Below are 15985 nucleotides of genomic sequence, written 5' to 3'. Positions count from 1 at the left end.
TCTCTCTCCTCCCGTCTTTCCTCCCACTGAGGAGAACAAGTAATCGTTCAGATTTTTTCTTTTTTGAAGCACCGTCGTGTTTACCCTGCATGAAAGAAAGTTTTGGGGGGGGTTCAGTTTTATCATTTGAAGGTGGTTTTTTGATCTTTTCCGCTGCGACGCCATCAGACTTGTTTGAGCGATGTGACTTAAAAAACCCTTTTTCTTCAGGCTGGTACGTGATGGTGCTTTCGTAACGATAATTGTTTATGAAGGATTTGTTTGATGCTCTCTAAATCCATATCGCTGGTCGACTAACTTTGATCAGAAGTTGGTTTCCAAAGTCTTTCTAATTGTGGTCCGATTGTGGTTTTAAAAGCTGGGAATGTCCTTCGAGAGTCTGTTTGATGGTCGAACAATTGAGCTTTTGACTGACGGACCGACGGACTGACTGCTTTACTCATATTTCACGGATAAAAAACGGTCAAATCATTTTCATTCACGTTATTACTGTGTAACTGTGTAAGTCAGTCTGTCCTTCCAGCTGTCTGTGGTTTTCCATCCCTCCATCATCAGTCCATCCTTCGACTGTATCTGTTCACATCCACCCATCTGTCCACACATTTTTATTTGTCCTCTCACTGTTCACTGCTCTCTCATGTTTGTTTCTGTTGATCTGCATGCTCAGTCTGGAGCTCAGTCTCAAATGAAACCTGTGTGCAGAGCACTACAGGATTCTCACATCACCGCAGGATTTATTCAAATACAGGAACTATATCCAAAACGAACTTAAAAAATAAAAGTTATCCCCATTTAATTCCCTGCAGAATCAACCCTTGTGTCTCTGAAGCAGCATTTCATCAAAACCAAACCCAGTTATATCCCCGGTCGTGAATATGATACGATAGCTAACGCACTCTTAGCCAAGGTGTTCCGCACTGAACCGATATTTCCAAACTTTGCGGTGCTCATTTCATTCTCCCATTTGGTAAAGTAAGTAGCTGATTGACCCTGGTGTATATCTCATTTTACATATTTCCCCAAACTCTAAACAGTCTGGCTTAATTTCATTTGGTTCTCCGAGTTACAGAGATTTAATGAGTTTGTAGTTTTCCTCTGGGGGATGTTGTCAGAGGACATTGAATCCTTGTTGTGTTAATTAAAGCTCAGCACAGTGATGTAGATGGAAGGAAGGAAAAAAAGGAATAGCTCGGCCCAAAGTCCCCGTGAGGCGCACTGTCAGGAAAATATAGTTTTCAAGTTAATAACTTGTTTTATGTACTTAGACGGACGCACGTCTCAGGGGTTTATAAGCTCTTTTTTGGGGGGGGTTCCCAGTGGTCAGGAGGAGGAAATGAGGTGGACTGAAATGAACAATGATTTTTTTTTTTCTTTCTCCAAATTGCTTCTTGAGAAAACAAATTCGACCTAATGTGACGGCGAACAGTCACTTTGTCAGCAGTTAGGAAGAGAGACAGGAGCTTGTTTGGATAGTTGCATCCATCTTCTTCTATTTCTGCACGTGTGTCTCAATAGCAAGAAGAGTTTTCAGTGTTTTCAGCCAATAGATAATAATTCAAGATGACAATTGAATGTCATATATGAACTAGAACAGCCAAGGCTCAACAGTCCCCTTAAAATCCATGAAGCTGCACCGAATTCCACACAGATATGAGTTAAACAGATTTTAGTTACTGCAAGATCCATCAATTATTTCCTGTGAAAATGTCAAAAGAAAGTTATATAAAAATAAAACCTGGATCTTCCTATGGAACCGGATCCAAACCAAAATTCAAGCCTTCATTGAGACATGCCCCGCCCCTTTACAAACTTTCATGGAGATCAGTCGAGAACCAACCAACAAACACAGATGAAACCTAATCTCCTTGGTGGAGGTAAATATCTCGACAGTAAATTAAATATTTTGACAAACGTGCAGATTCCAAGTTATTATCTCAGGAGCTTTGTGAGTTGTTCCTCGTGCTCAGTATGTGCTCCGATGATTTGGGTTTTCATATCTCAGCAGGTCTCCACAGCTGCAGCAAATAATTAACCCACAATTATGCCATCATTATCTTGTGGCTCTCAGAATTTTTTTCGTGTGCAACTGTTTAGAAATTCCAATTAAATCCAAGCATTACAAGCGGCACTAGAATGAGTGGAGACCTCCTGCCCCCTATGAAACCACATTTAAATTTAGTTTGCGCACACACTCATTAATATCAGTCCCCTAAATATGTCAGAAATTAAATGTCAAAGGTTTTCGGGCAATATAAAAGAAAGTGAAAAAACAATTCATAGATGTGACCCCTAATTATACAGTAAAAGAGTCAAATAAGGAAAATAGAAATGCTCGTTGCCAAAAAGAAAAGGTCCCTTATACCTACAGGTCCAGGTTAGTGCTCTGCCACAGGACGTCTGAGACTTCAGGGGCTCTGTTGTTTTGAAAAGTGGAGTTGAATATGTTTCAAATATTTGAACAGGGAGCACTTGATTCATCGCCTCCTGATACTTTTATCACTTTGAAGGTGATCACAGATTATCTTCCGGAGAGAGTTGAATCAAGCGCTCCCCGAGCACTGGCACTTCATATTTGAAACCATGTTCAGGGAATGTCATCTCACACCCTGGTTCAACCTCGTCATTCTTCTTTTGTTTTCCTCCCGACTTCTCCCCCACCCCCGCCCCAATCCATCCATTCTTCTCCATCCCCCTCCCCTTTCCTGCTCCACCCACCCTCCCACCCCCTGTACTCCATCCCCTCCCCACCCTCCTCAACAGTGCGGACGGGAAGCTGAGAACTTTGACCGTTTTTTCACGCGCCACCCGCCCGTGCTGACCCCTCCCGACGCGGAAGTGATTGAGAACCTGGACCAGGACGAGTTCCAGGGATTCTCCTTTATCAACACGGTGTTCCCAGCAGCTGCTGTCACCCCCACTGCTGCTGAGAAGGCTTGATTTCAGCTCATGCACAGACACATGGACACACTCACACAAACACACAAAACCATTCCTGTACACACATACACGCTCACATATATACTTACATAATATATCTTAGAAGTTGTTTGTGTTGTCACAATCACCAAGAAGCCACGACCTAAACCCCCCACAACACACAACACACAACACACACACACACACATGCTTTAACCGACAAACACTCACACATACACTTGTTGTTCACACTGTTGCAACCTGGTTCTACTGGAATGTTTTTGCAGCTATGAAACTAAATGTAGAAATTTGGGTTCTTGTGAAAATTATATCTCAAGAACATCCTGAGGGAATTTGGTACAAATGTTCATTTGGATGCAAGGATGAAGTGGTTAGATTTTTGAGGTCAAAGGTCACGGTGACCTCATAGGTGTCTGGGAACAAAATATATGTCTAATACTGCACTGATTGGCGGAGGCATAAAACCTCAGGCTTGTAATTTACATTTCATGCTTCCACCTGATCAAAATGTTACAATGAGCTGGTTTTATTTGCGCTGAACTTTCTCAAAGAGATGCTTCTACTGCTGAAACCCAGTGTGTATAAAACTGTACATGAAACTCAAGAACATCTGAGGTAAATGAGAAGACTCAAGTTTTCAGCCGGTTGTGTTTACGGTGTGAACAAAGTGTTTGTGTGTATTTCACCGAACACAACTCGAATCAGTGTTATGAGATTGACGGCGACCATATAAAAGTTCATTAAATGTCAAATTTACCGTGAGGGACAAAGATGTCTGGGTAATAAAAGCAGCATTGTAAAAATGCATAATTAAAAAGAATAAAATAGACAAAAAACACAGTAAGAACGACATAGATTTAAACAAGTCATGATTCCTCCCGCAAACACAAATACTCAACTGCATAATTTTACATGTTATATAGTTTCATCTTTAACTTCTTTTTTTCATTCCTGGGCTCTTCCGAGGCATTTTGAGTTAGGCCTGTTACTCTGCTCTGCTTTTTATTCAATGTATAACAACAATAATTGTGTCTCTTTATCCTTAACTTAGCTAAAACTGGAATGCTTGACATACTGTGCATGAGTTTCTATATTAGTAAGATATAGTAACAGCCAAAGACTTTGTCTCCCAACCACATTTTAGCATCATCTCTCGGCCCCTCGCTGATCTTCTTCGTTGTTTTTGAAATAAGTATTAAAAGAAAACATTGGGATATAATTTTACCCAAATGAGACAAACAAGGTGAGATCAGAGTTGTGCGACGAAGGACAAATATAAACACAAATATCCGATTGTCTGTTTGTGTGTTTTTCCAAAATCATGATGGTAAAGTGCTGTTGGGAAGTTTGGTCTTTATTCAGGCTCTGAGTTAAATAGAAAATAAAAACTTCTTACTCACATTTTCTGTTATCTAGTATTTTAAGCAATGAGAGACTATAGCGTTAGTTTCTTTGTGTTCAAGCATGATTCCGATACCTGGGCATTCGTTTACCATGTGTGTTTATGTGAGAGCGTCACACTTCCTGTACGTGTCCGTACCACCAGCTCCTTGTGTTTACATCTGTTTGTGTGGTGAATGTCAGCACCCCCGCTGTCTATCTACCAGTGTTACAAAGATCCACTTCACTTCCAAGTGGCTTCAGAGAGATTAGGAGGAAAAACAATAAGAATATGATAAACATCTATATGTGTTTGAGTCAACACAACCACCTCGCCTCGATGGGAAGGAGCGTTTCTAGAGGGAACCTCGGGCAAAAGAATCAAACCATATCAGACGTTCTAGTCTTCAATTAAACCTCTGAAATGATGAAGCTTTTGGCAGAAAGCTTGTGGCTTGAGGGTGTTTCCGACCGTGGTGTCGTTGCGGTTTCCTGTACATAGCTGATCACAGGATATTGTTGCTGTGGACTAACATTATAAGCTGTTCTCAGGGGCTGCCTCTCAGCTCGGGGGCCCCAGACATTTACTTGCTTTGCCTCCCCCACCCCCCGCGTTGCAACAGCCCTGACCGCTGGTTTTTATGATGTGAAGGTGAGTTGAGCGCGCCGCCCTACTTTTCTGATTTTGATTTTTAGATCATGAGGGGGAAAAAGGATTTGAGCTTCGACTCACGGTGTTGTTGTTTTTTTTAATCGTAGCTTTCTGCATCCGCAATAAGAGTTTCCATCCTGACCACAGCAGCCGTAAACGTGGACACTGGTTAACACTCGTCTTCTGCAGCAGGAATGTGTCTGCGTTTTGTCTTTTTATTTTCTTTAGCTAGCAATAATCTCGTTGACAGGGAGGAAGTGACGTATTCGCAACTGGACACACTGTAGGACTGACTCAGGTTATAGGAGTGTAACTGATTCACATACAAAGTCTATGAGGTTATGAAGCATATTCATCTCAGCCAGAGACAGAAGTGCAGCTAAAATTGTGTGAAAGTACCTGATGTCCTTCATATCGTGCTCCTCTTCATCACAGAGGGACATCGGGGGAGGCTTTGAACTTTCAGGTCCACTGGTGTTTATCAGTAGTAGTGGGATGAAGTTTTCTACATGTTTACAGCTGAAGACGTCTGTTTCGGTTATTTCTATGGCACAGTAGGAATTAGAGGTGTTCAGGGGTCAGTTTAGTTCTGAGGACCCAGACTCAGAATGTGCGTCAGACCAGATCCTGCTCAGTTCTCAGATCTGTGTCAGGATTAATCTACTCTGGTTTCTCTGACTTTAGATTTGTTCATTGGACCTTATCGTTGTTCTGCACTTGTTCGTGAAAAGCATTCGGTGTTGATTCTCTCTCTCTGTGTTCGGGTGAACTACGTGTTGGATCAGGTGCGACTGCGCTCGGGTCACATTGGGGTCAGATCTGTTTTTTCTTTCTCTCCGGACCTTCTCCTGAGTTTTCCTTTCACGCACGAACAACTCAGCAGGAGATTCTCCGCTCAGACGAGCTCACGAGCTCGCAGTGAATCTTGCGGAGGATCTCCTGCTGTGTTCTCCCTCGAGCTGACGTTCTCCAGATCAGGAGTTTTTACCGTCTGGCTGGCAGGAGAAACTCCGGAGAAAGTCCGGAGCCACTCACTCGTACATCGGCTTTTTTCACTTAAACCCACAACGAAGAATGTCTGTAGATTATCCAGAGTTCAGAGCTTGTCTGAAAGCAAATGAGTCAAACTGACAGGAATGGGAGTCACTATCTCCACTAGTATGAAGCTGACTGTTGTGAAAATAATATATCTACATTATATCTAAATTAAAAAATAAAATAAAGTATTATGATTATTTCACAATAGAAATGTTGGCATTTTTAAAAGAATTTTTTAGCTTTATTACAAAAGCTAAATATGCTCACATATGAATATCTGATAGATAAAGTTCCAGTTTTCCAGACAGATCACTTTCCATCAGCTACAGTTTGGAGTAAAAACACAGATCCATAGATTTCTGCTGTGAATATTTCCACAAGAGTCAAATTGATGTGGATGAGATTGTTCCTGTCTCTGATCTCTAGTCTTAAACTTTGAACTGCGGACGAGTAAACGCAACCGTTGCATTTGAACGACTTGACGACGTACAACTCATTCCTTGTCCATTATATTTGTGTCGGTGTTCATTACAATTCCCCCTGTGTTATAAAAAAATACCTATATCTATATACACATAAACCTATAAACTGTGTCAAATGTTGATAGATACATATAATATACACTGTCAGTATTATAAAGAACTAGAGGAATAGAAGTCTTACTCCAGGATTTGTGCTTTTGTCTCTATGACTCCTTCCTGCTGAGGGAGAAGCAAAATGAAATCTGCATGACGACTGTTTTTGTTTGACCTTTTTACTAGTTAGGATTTATATACACTTAACATATTAGGGTGATACATGTTTTCTGTGTCAGCGGGGCTTCGAAACTGTGATGCGAGCCGAAAATAATGAAATATGTAAAAAAGGATAATTGCTTCTCTCAGTGCTTTCCATGTGCCATTTTTTGTTTTCCAGGAAAAAAACAGGTATACCTAAAAAAATAAAGGATTTAAAAGATCATTTATGGGATTTTTTGTTTGTTTGTGCTCATCTTCACACCGTGTATATTTGATTTGCTTCAGGAAGTGACTGCAAGCTTTTTCCACGTCTGTATTTTAGCCCCTTGCTTTTCTTTCACTTCGTTCCCGTCTGACACAAACTGCTGCTGTCCATGGGGTAACTGTGAGTGTCATAGCCAAAGAGAATAAGGAAGGGATAGTGAGAAAGAGGGAGGGAGGGAGGGAGAGCGGCGTGAAGGTGGCGAGGGGAAAGCGAGATTCCAGCGATGGACAGTGACAGTCGAGGAGGTTTTCTGAGCAAATGTGAGGGAGAGAGAGGGAAAAAAAACAGATGACAGGGAAGAGGGAACCAATTCAACAACGGAGGGAGGTGAGAAGGGGGGAGAGGTAGTAAGAGGGGACGGCGGTGAAGAAGGGGAGGGAGGGGACGAGGAAGCCAAGCGAGGCTCTGTGAAGCGAGGCAGGCGGCTACGACAGGCTGTGCATATTTCATGGCTGCCACTTATCATAAGAGCCTTTCCCTGATGGGGGAGCGTAGGTCTGATGACTTCAAGGAAATAACATGCAGAACACGGCCTACATACACACACAGCCCTGCTGAGCCACTCAGCCGCTTCACGCCGCCTCTAAAGCTGCTCACAATCAAAATGCGGTTGAGCCGCCGCTCCGGCTGCTGCGGCTCCGACGCGCTGCACATTCACTCTTAACGGGTTACTGCATCCTGCACCATTTAAAACCCCTGGTACAGTGTCATGTTTACACGTGTGGACACACACTACATGTGGTGGTTCTGAACCGAGTCGGAGCTGTGGCACAATTTGATGCGAAACAGAATCAACATCACACCAGTTATCCTCTGGGAGTGTGAATGTAGAAACTGGTTTAGGTTCAGTTTCGCTGGGCGGGAAGAGGAAAATGATGCTGAGGCTCAACTTGGAAGAAGTTAGTCAAACATGTAGAAGCGACATTTTATTTTTACATTTGGATTTAAACTGAAGGCCTTTGTCCACGTGAGCACATCCGAGATCCCACAAGTTATTAGATTGTTTTTAAACGGAATTTAACTTTGGTTAAAGCGACTCAACCTATGTTATATATTTAGTTGACCTGTGTACCCACATTATCCAAAACACTTTTCAAACCCCAAAACAATCTCCTATTGCAACGGGACATTTCATTTTAGTCGCCTTTAAATTGCGACTTCACATCTTGACTCGTGACTTTGTCGGCTGAATTTTCCTTCAACTCATAACATATTATGATCGTTCTCTGCCGTTTGCTGTGTAGCATGAGTTTAATACATTACCTCATTTGTGAACACGCTTTCCATCAGGTAGATTTCCATCTATAGTGAAGACAACAACTCCCATGATCCCACGCTGCTTCACAATGTCATCAAACTACAGTTTTTAATTATCGTTATGATTGAGAGACCCCTAGTGGCCGAAGTGACATTACGTCATTAAGTGACTGTTTAACAGCCTTCCTGTTCAAAGGAACTGTAAAATGTCCGAGGAAACTGAGCGACAGTCAAACGCCACTGGTTTGTTTTAATCTCATTTCCCGGAGCATGTAACGGCTCCTGTTAACTACAGTGTAGCTGCACTTATACTAACTGGAAATGTGAGCTAATTAACCAGCTAGCCAGACTAGCAGGTTAAACTGAGAGCTTCCAGAATCAGTCCTGTCAGCTGATTTCCCACCGATCCCTGCAAATGTCCCAGAGTCCGATTCATCTCGACCTTTAGTGCAGAACCAAATTCAATGAAGTACATTTCCATGGCAACAAATTCCCACCGCTTGATAATTTATTAGCTTCACGTGGCTTCGTGCACAACCTGAACAACGTCCTGCAGCTTTGAAGACGCACGCCACGCCCCCTGTATGTTAACTGCATGCTCACACTGCGGTGCAGCCCGTAGTCGACGCAACTTTATTCCTACAGCAATTCAGACTCCTGTGTAACAGTAAGTTCCGGCACATAAGCTGTGTAAAGTTTGTATTGGAGTAGATGTAATAGCCAGTGTACACAGTAAGCCGCGGCAGTGCTGGAGTGCGTGTGATAATTAATTCCAAATGTTGCGGCCCCCAAATTAAAGCCAGTGGCTTCAGCACAAAGCAGCCTGCGCTTATCAGTCCAAAACAGGTCAGCGTTCGATACCGCCTTTCATTCACCCTCCTCTCCTCATCACCTCCCCTTTCCTCTGTGCCTCCCACTCTTCCGCATCCTCAGCTCGCATCGTCTCTCCTCCCACTAATCCTCTCGTTACTGAAAAGAGATGGGGCGAGAGAGGCAGAGACTAAATTAAGGACTCAGAGTCATGTTTCTCTATTAAAACCACCGCCTCTGGAACACAGTGATGTGAAAAATAATTGTGTGTTTGCCCCGATGCTACTGTTAATTCTGAGCTTCTGATCTATACCAAGGGCCACTGATATTTATCTCACTCGCTGTCCTTTACTGCATCTCTCCTCGCTTCTTTTTTTCCCCTCTCCATATCTCTGTCTCTCTGCCTCACAGCATTAACCGCAATTGAAGCGCGCTGAGATGGAACACATTATGAGCCGGCCTACATGGCTGGCAGCTGTGTGTTTGTGTGTGTGTGTGTGTTTGTGTGACCTCAAATGTGCATGTTTGGTAAATAACTGCGTGCTGTGCACATGGGAGTTTTCTTTCTTTGTCATATGTTGAATGACATTTAGTTTGAAAGTAAATCAATCCTTAAAGATTGCTGACATATAAGATTTCACAGAATATTCCTTCAGGACACGATCGCTGTGCTGAATCCAGACTCATAGATTCTAAACCTGTTCTAAGTGCTTCTGGTTTAAATAAAACTAAATCTAAAAAGTTGATTTAAAAAATGGAACCACACCACATGCACATGAGTGTGGTAGCAGCCAGGAGTGCAGGCCTCCCTTGAGAGGAAGCACCCTGGTGGATATCATGCCCAGGAACGTGAGGTGGATCTGGGCCAGCTGTGGCAGGTGTGTACCTGTGGATGGAGACGGCTCCTCCGAGGCCGCGGGAGAGTCGGCAGAAGGTAGGAGATGCGACATTTGTTTGTGGTGCCTGTGATCTTCAAAGCTCTCCTGTCCCTCGCTGTCTCTCTCTCGTCGATGTGTCTGACCCCACCCGCTCCTCCTCCTCCTCCTCCTCCTCCTCTTCCTCGCTCATGAACGGGAACTCTTGCGATGTACGAGCGTGTAATCGTCTCTCTACCTTCAGAAGTGTTGGAGTAAAATAATGACATCGACTTTGATTCTACTCTTCTTTACACCTGTCCCTTTTTCTTTCTTTGTCTTTTTGTTTCCTCCTCTTCCTCGTGCTGTGAGTCGGACCGTGGCTTCAGCTATCTGTGTTGTTCCAGATGTTGTGATGCTCAGACTCTTGACTTTGTGGATGTGTTCGGCAAATCTCTGGCTTCCCTCGCTGTCTTTTTTACATAAAATATTTATGGTTGTGGATTTTCTGAGATTGCCCCTTGTGTGGGTTTCTCTGTGGCCGCTGCTTAGTGATGTGCATATTTACTGTCTGTGGCCAGCTTCTGTTCTCCCACTGTCCCTCTCTGAGTCCATCTGTCCATCTGTCCATGTCCACTGATCGGACCAACTCTCACTAACACTGAATTGAGTCTTAATAATCTTCCTGCGCTCACATGTCCAGTGTTGGTGAATGATCATGTGTTACTCATTTTCAGGTGGGTTCGTTTGGACGGACAGTTTTGTGTGTGTGTGTGTGTGTGAGACAGCCGCTAAGTTGCCCCTCCCCCTCTCACTAACGTACACTCCTCCATCTTCAACATGCCGTCCGCTCTTTTCTTTACTCCGTCCATACACCAACTGAGCCAAGCGGTGCATTAATGATGCCAGGCCCCAGAGAAACCCTCTGCTACCACACACACACACACACACACACACACACAGTGGCCCTCACCCCCTACACAAAGTCGCAGTTGGCTGCACTTCAGGCTCCCAGGTCTCTTTCCTCTGTTGATTTACAGTATGTGTCACTTTCTCTCACTCTCCTGTGCACCTCCCTCAATCAAACTGTATTGTTACTTTGATCGTTTTCTGCTCGATCTCTCTCACTCTCCTCTTCCTCTCCTCTTGCTGGTGTGACTGTTGATATTAACAAATCAGTATGACATGAAGACAGACCAGTGGTCAGGACAGTCTGCACCACTGTGTTTTAAATTCAGCAGATCTCCACCAACGTCTTCTCTTTTCAGGTCAAAGAGTTTCTTTGGTTGCTGTCACAGTGAAAGAGGAAAAGCTCATTGTTGAGCTATAGAAGTTTAGATTCCTGCACCTCACAGATCTGGTATTATGAAGATTACAAGACTTAACAATCCCCTTTTAAATCAAGCTGCACCAAATCCCACGCACTCATAGATATCAGTCCAGTGAATATGCCTGATTCTTTTAATCAAGATCCATTAATGTTTCCCTGGGAAATTAGTTAAAAAGTGACAAAACACCCTGCAAGGTTAAAGGAAGAGATCTGGATCCTTCCCTGATCCATAATCAATCAATAAATATATCACATTTTATTTGAATAGACCATATTTACAAATTATAATTTGTCTCATAGGGCTTAACGAGGGGCGACATCATCTGTTCCCCTATTAATGGAAGGAAACAAGTGTAGAAACCTCAGAGAGCCACATGTGAGGGATCCCTCTCTCTGTCCTGTAGTTTTCCATAAACAAACAAACAAACAAACAAACATAAAACCAAGATACAAACGGACAGGAGTAAAAAACATAACCTCTGTGGCGGATGTAAAAATGTCTTTGGCTGATGTGAGTTTGGATGTTCAGGTGAGAAGTAAAGTGAAGAAACACAAAATGTGTTTTCATCAGCAATAGAAAATAAGTAGCCAAAAGAATGAAAGGGTGGTTTTATTAAAGGAAGAGTTTCACAGTTTTGGAATTAAAATGATGTTGCTGTTATAACTGTCGAACAGTAATATTTTCTCCTCACCTCCCGTCCATTCCGTCTCCTCCTTCTCCATTGGTATCTCCCTCTCTTCCATCGCTCCCTCTCTTCCATCTCTCTCTCCCATCGTCCCCTCTCCACCCGCAGAAGAACCGCAAGGACGCCTGCAACTTCGACAAGGAGTTCACCAAGATGCCCACCGACCTGACGCCCACGGACAAGCTGGTCATCATGAACCTGGACCAGGACGACTTCCTCGGCTTCTCCTACACCAACCCTGAATATGTGTCTCCTGCAAATTAACGCACGCTGCGTCACACTGACGCACTGGTAGAGCAGATAAGATAGGCCAACATAGCACTGCAATTATTGTGTGTGTTCACTTAATGTATGTGTTCCTTTTTTAGGCCTCATCTGTGTTCGTCCAATAGCAGGAGAACGGTATCACAACACTAAACGTACAGAAACATTCAAAGATTTGGAAGCATTGTATCAAAAAGAGTCCAAGTTGTCACACGTTTGGACAAAAGCTTGTGTGACGTGAAAGATTGATGGAAAGATGTAATTTCCATGTCCACAGATCCGTCTGTGGTTCAGGCAACAAAAGCACTTAGGGGTGAATGTGAGGTTCTGTTTGAATGTACGTTAACATCACTAAAAACCAAACCACTCGCTTTGACTAACGTTAACCAAACCATGTGAGTTCCAAAACAAGTTTCTGTCGTCAGTACAATCAGATGAACCCGGTTCGAATCCCGGTTCGGCTGGAGTCCCCTCCCCCCTTGTTAATTCTCTGTTAATAATTCACAAATATATTCAGTATCAACATATTTGCAACTTGACAAATGCATACATTTACAACATATCCATGTTACGTTAGGAGAAAAGGTAATTGTGATGTAATCTGGTCCGTATATGTTTAGTTTGCTGCAGCTTAGTTGTATTTAAACATCATTTCTAGGTCGTCTGTTGTTTCTCTGCTAGTGAGTTGCGAGTTGCATTTTTATGACGGGCAAACCTGATCATTTCCTTATTTCCAAGAATCCTGTACATGTTTGACAAAAAACAAATCTGAAGGAAGACGAGCTGCAGTCCTGAGATCATCGTCTCAATAAGGTTTAACAAAACAAACAGGAAATCTACTGAATATTTAGATTAAAATTATTTTTGTGTCATGACAACTTAAAAGATAATAACTTCCTGAAGCTACAGACAGAGCTTCTGCTTCTGTGGAGTCTGTTGTCGCACCTGCAGCACGAGGAGCGTCGTCCTCTAGTTAAATCTGTGTCCGGACCATCGTCCAACATGTGCTCTGTCATGAGTTTCACTGAGAGCACAGACTCCGAATGAGCGTCTGACACTGGGCCACCACAGAGGAATATGCCTAACGAGCAAACTTCACAGACTGTCAAATCTTTTTCATCCTTCTTTTGGCTCCTGCCTCCTCCTCTCTTCCTCCCCCCCATCCCGCTGTTGTCCTTTTATTTTATTTTTTTTAGTTTGGGCTCTAATCCATAGTTCTGACGAGGCCTCACCGGGAGCCGAGCGTGACGCCGTGTCACTGGGGTTGCAGATGCAGCAGTCACCAGTGGAACATGCACACGTACACACGTGCACACACACACACACACACACACAGTGAGTGGGGACCCGCTCTGACAACCTCCGAGTGAGCGATTTCACAAACAGCAATAATAAGAACAGCAATGCAGCTTTTCTCAACTCTTTATTTTGCACCTCCTTCCCCTAATCCGTCTGTGTGAGTGTATGTACGTGCATACATATATGTGCATGTACCGTCCATATGTTAGGAGGAGTGTGTGTGCGTGTGCGTGCGTGTGTGTGCGTGTGTGATAAAGCCAATTATTCCAAATTCAGCTCAAATTCAGCAAATCTGCCTTCCAGCTTCAAACCACATTACATTGGCTATAATGCCAACTAGCGTCATGTACTGTGCGCGCGCACACACACACACACACACACACACACACACACTCAGCAATACAGTCCAATCCATGACTGAGGGTTGGAATTATTAGGTGAAGCGTAACAAGGCGGACAATGACTGTGAAACGTTGGCTCCTGGAGGCACACAAGACATATACTGTAGGTCCATTACACAGGCCTAGATTTCCTCCTCCCTTCTTTAATCTGCTCAAACTGTCCCTTCATGCACACTATATACAGCACATATGCATATATATTGTACATAGTTATAAATAAACATACACAAACACACACAGAGAACAGAGAAGAACTCTTTCACCTTTTGGAAGTGTATCTGGATCTGACTCTGCCGTCCTGTTCACTTCTCATTGAATGGGTGTAGTTGTGTTGTGTTTGTCGCGCTCAAACACCGACTTGTAGATATTGTTCAGGTTAAGGGTGTAAATACGTCCTATGCTAATCGCTGCCTACTCTAAACATCTGCTGTTGGGAATCACCGGCCCTGAAGCATTTAATAGCACTTGACAGCTGTGTCTACCTGTGTGTGTGCGTGTGTGTGTGTGTGTGGCTGAGCGAATGAACGAGTGTGTAATTGTACCTGCATGTGCTGTAATCCAGATATGTAAAGTACTGTGCAGATTAATATAAGAAATCTGTCAGAAGCCAACAGTCTCTCTGTATGTATCAGTGGTGGAGGAAGTACTCCAACATTTTACTTGAGTAAAAGTACAAATACAACGACAAAAATGTATTCAAGTAAAATCAAAAGTACCAAATTTACTTTTCCTACTTGGGTAAAACAAAGCAAGTACATGTTTTTATATATACTTTAAGTATTAAAAGTAGAAGTACTTTACGAGTGTACTACATCATCAACTGAGTCTTGGTGATGTGGTATTTTAAGTTGAGATACATGAATATTGTACTTTAGTACGGTAACGAGGTAAATGTACTTTTTCTCGCCCCACCACTGGAACGTCCCTCCGACTCAGCAGCTCCGACTTGAGAGAGTTAACATGAAACGAAACACTTCATCAGGAACTCATACAAAGAAGTTTTCCATGTGACGCTCCGCTCTCCGTGTTTCAGGAAGCGACGTGTTCGATGTTTAAAACTCCACATCAGGACTGTAAGGAATTATAACTATGCATGCATGTGATGATCTATTTCTTTCTCTCTCATATCTTCTTCCATGCGATATGGATTTATCCTATATTTAATGTTGATCGATGGACCGATGTGTGATAATAACTTTTCTTTAGGCATTTATAGGGTTTATGATAAAGGTTTGTCTCGCGTCATTGTGACCTATTGATGAAATATATCTGAAAAGGACCGTGTTCTGCTTCATCTGTACAAATATAAATATTTTTCAAGTCTCCAGTCTTCCATTTCCATGTTTGCTTTTATACACAGAGGAACTGATGTGTTTAGGGGTAACATTGATATTAATATTAATATTAATAAATGTATGAGTTGCAATAGAAAAGTAGAAGATGACTGAACTATAATTGACATTTTGCGTTTAAAGAAACACTTTGACCCTCCACCATTCATTCAGCTGTACAGGCTCTGCAGGCCTCTCCTCCTTTCCCTCCTTTCTTTACGTCCGACCTTTTACTTGATCTCACCTTTCCATCTGTTATTTTATTATTTTCTTCTGACCTTTCCCCTTCCTTCCTTCCTTCCTTCCTCCACTTCCACTTCCACTCAGCTTCCCTGTTGTCTTCTCCTTTACCCCTCTCCTCTCTTGCATTTTTATTCTTCTATCATTCTTTTTTGTTATCAATTTTAAATATTACAGAACCATTTTCCTCCTACTTGTATTTACTCCTGTTCCTTTCTTTTCCTTTGTAATCCTCACTTTATCATTCTGCTTGACACTGTAATATGACGTGCTATTACTGGGTTAGAATTAAAAACAATTGGTCGGCTGCCTTGAATTTGTTCCTGCTTTGATTTCAGCTGAGCTTACATGCGAAACAACGCGTATAGTATAGTTTACTGTGTGCAGACGCCAGTGAGGATTCTGCAGCGGGAGAGTTATAATGTGTTCTGTAGATAGTTTATTAATAAGAAAATGTGTATTGTGTTGTTTTCGATCGTAGAATAATAAATCATGTTGAAAGAG

The 15985-nt window shown here is 42.7% G+C and overlaps 1 protein-coding gene across 2 annotated transcripts in view; it reads left to right on the top strand.

The window, feature by feature from the left end:
- Positions 1 to 15985, top strand: part of LOC118123258 (protein kinase C beta type) — a 73072-nt gene extending 57087 nt beyond the window's left edge. The window contains exon 17 of one of the 2 annotated variants that reach the window (XM_035180567.2): positions 12055 to 15985. In XM_035180567.2, coding sequence (XP_035036458.1) covers positions 12055 to 12210 — 156 coding nt within the window. In that variant the 3' untranslated portion in view covers positions 12211 to 15985. Of the gene's footprint in view, positions 1 to 2760; positions 6968 to 12054 lie in introns of those variants that run through there. The other variant, XM_035180566.2, reaches the window with a different exon arrangement.

This window comes from Hippoglossus stenolepis, chromosome 16 (genome assembly GCF_022539355.2).
Source record: "Hippoglossus stenolepis isolate QCI-W04-F060 chromosome 16, HSTE1.2, whole genome shotgun sequence".
In the NCBI taxonomy this organism is placed as follows: Eukaryota; Metazoa; Chordata; class Actinopteri; order Pleuronectiformes; family Pleuronectidae; genus Hippoglossus; species Hippoglossus stenolepis.
Note: the sequence above shows the minus strand (reverse complement) of the source record. Positions and strands in the feature narration are given on the sequence as shown.